We start from the raw sequence: 9,446 nt of genomic DNA, 5'->3' as shown, positions 1-9,446 counted from the left end.
ATAGTGTCTTCATTTACGAAACTCGTAGTTGACGTCGAAAATTTGCTTCGCTTGTGTCGGCCGCCACAAGCAGAATTGTGTTCAATTAAGTCTTCTTTATCTCCCTTGTTATGAAACTATGGAATTGCCGTCATCTTTTGTGTTGTATGCACTTGTTGACATTGTTATTCGTTTCTTTGATACCGACCTGTCTGTATTAATACGTTTGTCTGTGAACGAAGTTTAACGGAAGGAAGTCGTTACCGTGACTAGCGTACGTTACTCAGGCAAAACTTTGAAAACTCCTAAAATAAACGATATCATTATCCTTGTTCGTCGTATGGTTGAGGCTAAGTCTCGCGAATATTTCCACTCTAGCAAACAAGTTTCCGTAACTACGCTAAGAGATGATTTTAAAAAGCACATAAAACCTTTCGTGGACGATGTTTCCAAGTTCGGTATGCATAGTATCAAGTCTGGTGCCGCGTCCAATCCCGCTAACGGGCGTATTCCATGCGACCTATTGGATATACATGCGGGGTGGAAGTGTCCTTCTTTAAAGAGTAGATGTATTAAGCACACAGAACACAGATGGTGGCTGTTTAAATGTGTCAAAAGTACTTTTGCTGTAATTTAATTGTTCACGTCTCTAGCAAAATAAGACCGGAATATTCTGGTTATTTCTGGAAAATTTCTAGAAATATCACAGAAAATATGTCAAGAAATTTCTAGAATTTACCAGTTTTCTTTTAAAGAAAGTTCTAGAATATTCTGAAATGTTAATGAAACATTCAAATCAGGGTAGAATCTGCCAGAATTCGCCAGCTTATTCCAGAAATCACAAAATAGGATAAAATCGGGTTTTTTAAGCTTATTACAGAATGTAGATTTCTAGAATTTTCTAGAAAATTCTTTCATGTTCCTTAAAGGAGTGGTGATGTAGATAATTTATCAATTTCCAGCTTTTTCTAGCATATTCCAGATTTTCAAGATCTTTCAGCATGTATTCCAGCTTTTTCAGGTGTTTACTTCATGATGATTCACTTTGACAAATGACTATAATAACTTTTACTTGCCATTCAACCATTTCAACTAATTTATTAGATGTATACAACAAGGCTAAGCCTGTAATATTTACCATGATTCTTAGCAGGCTTTTTGTATGTAGCATTCACATGCCCAACAAAAAGAAGAATCATGTTTTTTTTTGCTAGCAATACCCTGAACAAATTTCTTTGAAATTCTATACAATAAAAGTTAATTATCCAAAATGTATGTTACATATTAAAGTCTTTTCTTTGTTGCTATGACTGTCCTGAACTGAAACTGAACAAAACATTGTCTTTTTTGATAAAAAAAACAAGGACGATAAAATGTTTTTCATAGCTTTCTCTGTTCTTGTCCTCTGCATTTGGCCTTGTTTTCTTTGTCTGCTCTGGCCTTCTTTAGAACCAGGCCAAGGTTCTTTCTCACAGATGACCTTGTGGCTGCAGTGAATCCTTTCCTTAGCACAATACCTGTAAAAAGGAAAAAGCAAATGAAAGCAGTTTAAGTAAAAAGCATGTTACATTTGAAACTGTATAGTGAAAAACATAAATTATACAAATGAACTCTTGCTGAAAGAACTTGAATTATTTTTAACCACATGTTAATTGCTGAATTTAAACCAGTAAATAGATGCAGTCAGCTTACATGTGTGCATCATTGTTGGCACCCAATTCAGATTATGTGGTGATTCATTCAGGAGGCTGCAACTGTTCTGTTTGTAGATACTCCCTTGCACTTCATTCCATGCGACAAATGGCACAATCTATTAATTGCACCCTCCCAAATGAATCTTCAGGTAATTTTAATTGAGTGGCAAAAAGGCTGTAAACAAACATACCGTATATGTAAGCTGGTTTGCCTATGTTATTTTAAGTGCAAATGTAGTTGGAAATGTCAATCATTTGACAGCATGTAGTATGACAGTATGTATGTGCAGTATTTTGACATGTGGCCATAATGATGAGAACTTTTCTTTCAGCTTCTGTCAATGTCTAATGCATATATTTTTTAAACAAAAGTGAAGGAAATGCAGCCAAGACCTGTGACACAAAACCAAAGATTATAATTAACCAATTTAAATGTTTTGAATTTTGCAAAGATTTTGGGGTAACTATAAGCCAATTGCTAGCAAAAGATGTTGTTTTTATCAGGGAGATCTACTTACCTGCTTTGGAGACCAGGAGATCTATTCTGTATATAGGACAGTTAGCACATACAGGTGTATAGAAATAATTAAAGAAATACACCTTTAAAAATTAAATCACTTTCCAAAATGCTCCGCCTTGATGGACTCAGGCCTGGTCTTGCTTCATAATCTTTGTTGCACTGCAAGCCAGTGACTGATGAATTCTGCAGTTCCTTACTTGAGAACAGCTGCCTTGCTAATGCCTCCATAGCTGACTTTGCATCGGTAGCATCCTCTATTAACTTGACCAATGCCTCCTGACTATAGTTTTGACATGAAAAAGACATTAACAAGAGAGCATAGACATAAAGCTAAGAATGAAAAGAACCGTCAAAATCGGAAACCTGTTTGAAGTCAAAATTCTTAAGATTTATGTTTTAACGAGCATTGAAGTGAAGATCAAACCAAGGAATTCGAAAGAAAACGGGTTTACCGAGCATTTGTTGAACTTCATAACGAAAATTAATGTAATTGAGAAAAATACTGGGTGTATAAACTCACCGAATACTGAAAGAACATGTCCCTGAAACAACACGGGTCTCTTTGTCGCTGGATCTGTTCCTTGCAGTGAACATTTATCTCCTTCTCTCACATTGAAGAGATCACGAACGATGATCTTCGAGGAACTCTGCGCCTCCACTCCCCACGACCCCCAGTCAACAACAACGTACCTGTGCTTTGGCATTTTCGGAAATCAAAACTAAACAGAACTCAGCTGAACAGGACGAGACTGAAAGTTAAAACGGACGCCAAGGACGTCACGGTAAAACACGTGGAGATATGAATGTCACACCGCGAACAGACGCTTCCAAATTCAAATCTGGTAGTACTTTTGCTTTGATCGTATTGAAAAGCTGCGGTCACTGCAAAATCGGCGATAAATATCACAGTCTGGGATGGGTCGAAAATAAACACGTGTGAAATTCTTCAGGAGCAAGGTTTGCCAGATGGTTATTCTTCTTGTTCGCTTCGCGCCCATTCTGTCCAAGCATCACTCTTTCTTGCAAAGTTAATAAAAAAAAATCCGTAACAAAGTCCTCCGCTACAAAGTAAAGGATGCTCTGGACACACTTCGCATTTTTTGTGAAGCAAGCGGCCGTTGCAACCACAACTGCCGATCTGTCATGTTTGTTTACCAAATGCGATGAATTTCACCGCTGACCAGTTGATCGCTGCAACGACGGCTCTTATGTACGCGATCGCTGTGGACTGTATCCTTGAGGAAATCATTCACCTTTCTGGCAACCCAAACGATTGGTGTGTTGCTAGGGCTCCGAATTGCTGTGATCATTGTCGATAAAGTTGTTTGTAATGAACAAAAAAGTGAGTAATTTACTTATTTATCATTGTACTTGTAGTGTTAAGTATCTCTCTGCAAAGTTGGCTCTTCATAATGTGAGGCCTCACAAAAGCAACCGTTCTCAAGGTGTCAATGGTAGTCACAATGTGACTCTCAATTGTTCATTCTCAAGAAAATTTGGACTAAACACAAACAGGAAGATAACAGAAACAATCTATTCTAGCTGTATCTTGTATTTTCATTAGTGTAAATGCCCTTATGCAAATTTCTTGTTCAAAACTCTGCGGTGAACAGAATTTGTCGGAGTTCTTAATTGATTAAGAGAAACTTGTTTAAAACCAACAATGTTAGTCACTGGTTAGATGACTGTATAATCAGACAAATCTGCTAATAAATATTGAATAGTGGCTTTGCATTATGAAAAAATATCAGCATGTTGAGAATCCATTTTTCAATGACAGGTGACTTATAACTGTACATCAAGTGTACCTGCCCAAAACTGAATGATCTATTTACTCAGGGTTTCCAGCAACATTATTGTAAATATAAAATCGCTGATCACCGCTACTAACAAAAAAGAAAAGATCCCACTGATCTTGAAAAGGTAGATCTAGAATTAAAAAAAAAAAAAAAGAGCCAATGATAGTTGTGTAAGTTTTACTACTTTGAATCTATTATGTATGGCAAGCTGTAAGGTAAAGTACATCTTTTCATTTTCTTATTCAAAACTTTAAACTAAACTGAAACTGACTAAGCTGACAATTTCTCTCAGTTTTGCTAAATGTAAATTAGTTGTGAACTATTTCTAGCTTATTCCAGTTTCCTGCAAGAAATATAGACTGGAAAAAGCTATCAATTTCTGGCAGCAGCTAATGTATGTGTTAAATTCCAGCTATTTCCAGCTTTTGAAAGAACTTAAAACTTGGAAAATGTTTTCTTGAAAGAAGCTAGAATAGGATTCTGGAATAAAGCTGTCATATTCTAGAAATTTCTAGAAACTTTCAGAAATTATCAGAAAGCTGCATATCATTCTTATAGCTACTTAGTTGTAGTCTGCTTATACAGTGTATGTCAAACGTAGTATAGTCTAATGGTGGGAGATGTGAGTTGTGCTTGGCCTGTCTCAGATTTTCTGCCCTATTTTCTTTTAGAGCTTTTTGAGGACAGGTTTTTCTGACCACTCTGGCACGCTTGCAAATTATTTTGTCAATTCTTTACTTCAAATTGGTAATGCTTTTTCTGACAGGAGTTTGGGTGTACATATCTTTAGAGTTTGCTCATTGACTCCTGATGCATGGGAACCAGAGCAAGTCAAGATAGTTTTTGTATACCTTTATTATTTGTAAGCACTATGTTTTGAGTTCGCAACTGTTGTGCTGGACAATGCTCTGGCATAATTTTAAATGGGCTTGCATCTTAAAGTGATCAAGGCATAGTCTCTGACTTGGTGATGGAATATTTTTAATTTTAGAGAAAAGGTACAGGTAAAATAGAACTAAATGAATGTTATGTAGTAATTTTAGGTTTTGTTTTTAAGTTAATGACAGAATCGGAAAATGATTAGTCAACAGAATTCTTGAAGCAAAAGTCAACTCGCATACAAATAAACCAACTCCTCAAAGTAGCAGGTACTGTTTGTTGTTTTAAATATTAATTCCTAAAGTTTTATAGTTTATAACATTTTTTGAAAAATAATTATTAAATTATTTTTGTTGAAGGGGTGAAAGAGAGACTTGGATGAAGTTAAAATATGTACAGCACAAGTTTGTTTCCCTGGAAACCTTTCTAAAAAACTGTCAAACTTTGGACAAAGGGATCATTAGAAATCTTGCAAGAATGAAAGTTCACCATGAGGAAAGGCACACACATTTGGCCTTTGAGAGAACAGACTCTGAAAAAGGTAAACTTTTCGAAAGGAAACTTGCCATGAAGTCAAAGTCAAAGATGGACAACTGAAAGAGTGCCCCTGCTGAAATACTCTCACAGATGTAGCAAGTGAAGACTCTGAAAAGTTAGAACATGTTGCTTCAAATTTTCTCAGTCATGAGACTGCTAGCAGTGACTCACATGATGAGAACAGACCAGGAACTAGTGCACCATCAACATCATGGTGAGATAGTGAGAGGTGATGGGCAGCCTCCATTGGAGTAGTTATGTCTTCTGACAAGGGTAGAGATAGGGGAGGTTCATTTGATTCAACCAGAAGTGAAGATGGTCTGACTCACGAGGCAACCATTTGTGAAAGAGTGCAGAATAATGGGGATGGTGACCTGGAGAAAAGACTGAAGGAGGACAAGGAGAAAGCAATTGCTGTGTTGAAAAGAGTTAATCCCAGTAGGGTATGCACCTTCAATTACCAAATAAAGAGGTCTGTGCTATCTATTTATTTATTTATTTATTTATTTGTTATATCATATGCTGTTTTGTAATGTCCTGAGATTTATTAAGTTGATACTTAGTGGTGATTATTCACCCTTTACACTCAAACATCAGCATGCATATTCTCCATACTGTTCTCTATACATTTAGTGACATGATGACAAGGAGAATTTGTTTAACAATTCAGTGCCTCTTTAGTTGGTGATCATGTCCTTTATTCTTGTGATCATAATGTGTGATTCATGGGTGATACTGTAAGAAAAAAGTAGATGCTGGTCACTCTCAGGGGTCAACAGTTTAATGGAATATGACATTGCTTGTGGCTTGTTTTAATTGTGGGTTTTTGTTGCAGTTACTTTTCAAAGCAACAGAATGGAAGAGTCTTCCTCTTATGGCTGCATCCCTTGCAGGAGATAGACAAGCATGTACTGCACTTATTTATTTAATGGCTGCACATACATTTCTGGAAAGTGATACTTACAGTAATCACACAAACTGAGTGTAACTTTCCACTTTCCTCAAAAATGTACAAGTCATGAAAGTGTTTATGGAAAATTTTCAGGTGCCAAAGTGAACTGGCAAGATGAATGAAAAACAGCACTTCACCAGTCTGTCCTAGGGGTAGGTTTGACTCTTTCTATTGACTATAGTCTGCTATGCTGAGTACTTGCAATTCCTTCATGGAAGGGTCATCAATTGTAATGAAATTATTATTTTTCTTCCTCAAGGGATCATTACCAGCTTGTGAGTTCCTTTTACAAAATGGAGCGAAAATAAACCAGAAAGACAAGAGGGGTAGAGGTGCACTTCATCATGCAGCACTTCTTGGGCAGACAGGGTGAGTTGATCAAAAAGAACATTCTATTAAAACCATTTTCTCTCTTACCATCACTGTTTTCTGCAGTCATTGTGAGTGTATTGAGAACCTTGCTTGTGTCTGTAAGGCAAAGCATTTTACTTCTTTTTCTTTCTTGCTTCAAGTTGTTATTATAAGTATTTGAATATTGGTAGGGTTAAGACTTACAACCACATGTTTCAGTAAAAGTTCCATAACTGTGTGTACTTAAACCTGGTTCCTGTAGGCTTCTCTCACCTAGAAGATTGGAAAACACAATCCTTTGTGGCCTGTGACTATTTTGTTAGAACAATTTTTGTTCTGACCTTCACTATTTCCTGCAGTCTTTGTGAGACTCACAACATAATGTGGTGATGCATGAAAAAAGCCCTTGGAGACAACCTCCCCTGAACTGCTAGACTGACTTGTTTGATTCCTTAAATTGTAAGTCGATTCTTTCTTCTTGGGTAATAGTCCCCTTAGAGGGTGTCGGTCTATGCCAGATACCTTACGAAATACTTTCTATCCTGCTTTTCTAGAAGGTGCTTGATAGAAAAAGATTTAGATGTATATTTACGTTTGTAACATCTATCTAGAAAACACTGCATTGCTGTCAGCTCTGCCTCAGAAGTACCATGTACCGGCAATAACAGTAGATGTTGTCTGATTATGATGTTGTTCCTAGGAACTGGTTTTTTTATTTATCCTTCAAGAGGTGAATGAAAGAATCCCAAAAAATTGGAATTGGGATTCACACAGCAGTCTTTAGTCATTGTCTTCTTTGGTTAAAGAATCATTGTTAGGAATTGTAAATTTTATATCTTTTTTGGATGCCAGGTTATTTTGGTATCTATTATGGTAAACATATAGCTACTTTTGGTCCATTTCTAACTTGTCAACATTTACTTGACAGTGAAAAATTAAATTGTTATAGGTTGAGACTGGCAAGACTGAATGAAGAAATGAGAGAAGATAATGAGATTGCCCAGGGTAAGATCTTTTAAAGAGTACTCCATCTATTTCTTTCTGATTTGTTTTGTTTGTTGTTGTTTTTGTTTTAACTGTCAGTGAATTTAAGGAGTGGCAAGCAATGCAATCCAACCACAGCATTGTTCATCGTGTTTGTCCACAACAAAAGTCCACTATCCCTGGATATTTCTGGGCAAGCAGTATGATGAAAAATATTATGATATCATAAATCAAATGCACTCTACTTATCCATGATTATAAGTAGTTGCAGAGGGAAATTACTCATCAATCACTCAAAGGGGTGTAAAGGTGAACCCTTTACACCCCAACATCATTATGCATATTCTCCATACTGTTCTCTATACATTTCCAAGGGTCTAACAAGGAGAATTTGTAAAACCATGAAGAACTTTGTTAGTTGCTGATCATTTCCTTCATTCTCGTGACTTGAACATTTGATTTAAGGAATAGATTGTAAAGAGAAATTAGAACCTTGTCACTGTCATGGATTAAAGGACTAACTGCTGTCATTTTTTTGTTTCAGGTGATGTTACATTCAATGATGTATTCAGAGATTTTTCTAATATGGCATCCAGAGACCCTGACAGGCTTAAACGCAATTTTGATTCAAGTGGACCAAGTAGACAGACACAACTGTGATAACAAAATCAATTTGTTCCACCTTAAATTGAAAACAAATATTTGAGGTCACTTCACATCAAAATGTTTCATTGCTCAAAAATAAGCAAACAAATTCTCATTTCACTGAAGAAACCAATTTGAATATTCACTCTAGATTTAATCTTACCACAAACACAAAAGGAGTAAAATATTATTTCCAATTTATGTTTAGTTTTGTAATAATTTGCACTAATCAGGAATTAATGTTTCACACTGACAATATTACTAACTGTCATGTAATGTAGGAAAACTGAACTGTACAAATTAACTTATTTTTTATTCATTAGGAACTTCAAATTTTCTACATGATAATTACAGCATTGTTTAGAAGAAAGAATAGAATCTTGCACTGAATAACTTGAGGAAAGAAATCATATCAGTAAATCATAAATTTAAAAAAAGGAATGAATTTTGTAAATAAAATTTCCCCTATGACAACTGAATGGAAGGAAGGACATCAATGTTTAATGAAGTGTTGACTGTATGAATACTATGGTCAAAAAGTCAAAGTTGAACATGATTATATTAATATTACAATGCTCAGTTATGAAAAATTGTACGAACTAGCTAGTATTGAATCATTATTTAGTTGATTTTGACCAGACTAAGTGGTATCCTCCATTAGATTGATATTGATTTAAAAAAAATAAAAACAGAGTGGTCTCTGCCTTTCTGTTTGAAGTCCCATCAGCTAATTTTTGTCATTTTGAATGGTGAAATGTTGAGGTTTGATATATCCTGTCATTTATGTTTACCTTTTTACAGCCTAACATCAGTATACATATTCTCCAAACTTTTTGCCATACATTTCCTGAGGGGCTGGTAAGGAGAATTTGTTTAACAAACAAGAGCTGATTTATTTGGTGATAATTCTCAGTATTCTTGTGACCTCAATGTTTGATTCAGGTGTGAGGAGAAATTAGATCCTAGTCACTTTCAGGCGGGGTATTGGGATTTTCGGTTTTGCGGTTTTGGCTATTTTTAAGATTGGTTTTTCGATCTTTGTGCCAGAAAACTTCGGTTTTTCCTATTTGGGTCCCGTTTCTCTGCGATCTGAGCGGCAATTATGC

The 9,446-nt window shown here is 35.8% G+C and overlaps 1 protein-coding gene and 1 pseudogene across 2 annotated transcripts; one reads left to right on the top strand and one right to left on the bottom strand.

Moving 5' to 3' along the window:
* Nucleotides 1–1,031: 1,031 nt before the first annotated feature.
* On the bottom strand, nucleotides 1,032–3,355 carry LOC149041017 (uncharacterized). The gene is made up of 3 exons (XM_089214326.1): nucleotides 2,714–3,355; nucleotides 2,292–2,473; nucleotides 1,032–1,496 (listed from the first exon to the last, which is right to left on the bottom strand). The coding sequence occupies exons 1-3, from the start codon at nucleotides 2,785–2,787 to the stop codon at nucleotides 1,360–1,362; spliced, it is 393 nt and encodes a 130-aa protein (XP_089070452.1). The 5' UTR covers nucleotides 2,788–3,355; the 3' UTR covers nucleotides 1,032–1,359.
* Nucleotides 3,356–3,390: 35 nt separating this feature from the next.
* On the top strand, nucleotides 3,391–9,057 carry LOC149041016 (uncharacterized; annotated as a pseudogene). The gene is made up of 8 exons (XR_016189193.1): nucleotides 3,391–3,535; nucleotides 5,077–5,140; nucleotides 5,231–5,851; nucleotides 6,244–6,316; nucleotides 6,454–6,512; nucleotides 6,620–6,729; nucleotides 7,661–7,716; nucleotides 8,240–9,057. The product of XR_016189193.1 is annotated as an uncharacterized LOC149041016 (transcript).
* Nucleotides 9,058–9,446: the final 389 nt, after the last annotated feature.

Source organism: Pocillopora damicornis, chromosome 8 (assembly GCF_964200805.1).
Source record: "Pocillopora damicornis chromosome 8, jaPocDami1.2, whole genome shotgun sequence".
Lineage (NCBI taxonomy): Eukaryota > Metazoa > Cnidaria > Anthozoa > Scleractinia > Pocilloporidae > Pocillopora > Pocillopora damicornis.
Note: the sequence above shows the minus strand (reverse complement) of the source record. Positions and strands in the feature narration are given on the sequence as shown.

What these genes read in the sequence shown, in the direction of transcription:
- LOC149041017 (XM_089214326.1), bottom strand. Translation starts at nt 2,787, where the DNA reads ATGTTCACTGCAAGGAACAGATCCAGCGACAAAGAGACCCGTGTTGTT. An exon ending in ACATGTTCTTTCAGTATTCG is followed by an intron (nt 2,474 to 2,713) that starts GTGAGTTTATAC and finishes TCAAAACTATAG; the next exon opens with TCAGGAGGCATTGGTCAAGT. An exon ending in AAGGCGGAGCATTTTGGAAA is followed by an intron (nt 1,497 to 2,291) that starts GTGATTTAATTT and finishes TCCTTTTTACAG; the next exon opens with GTATTGTGCTAAGGAAAGGA.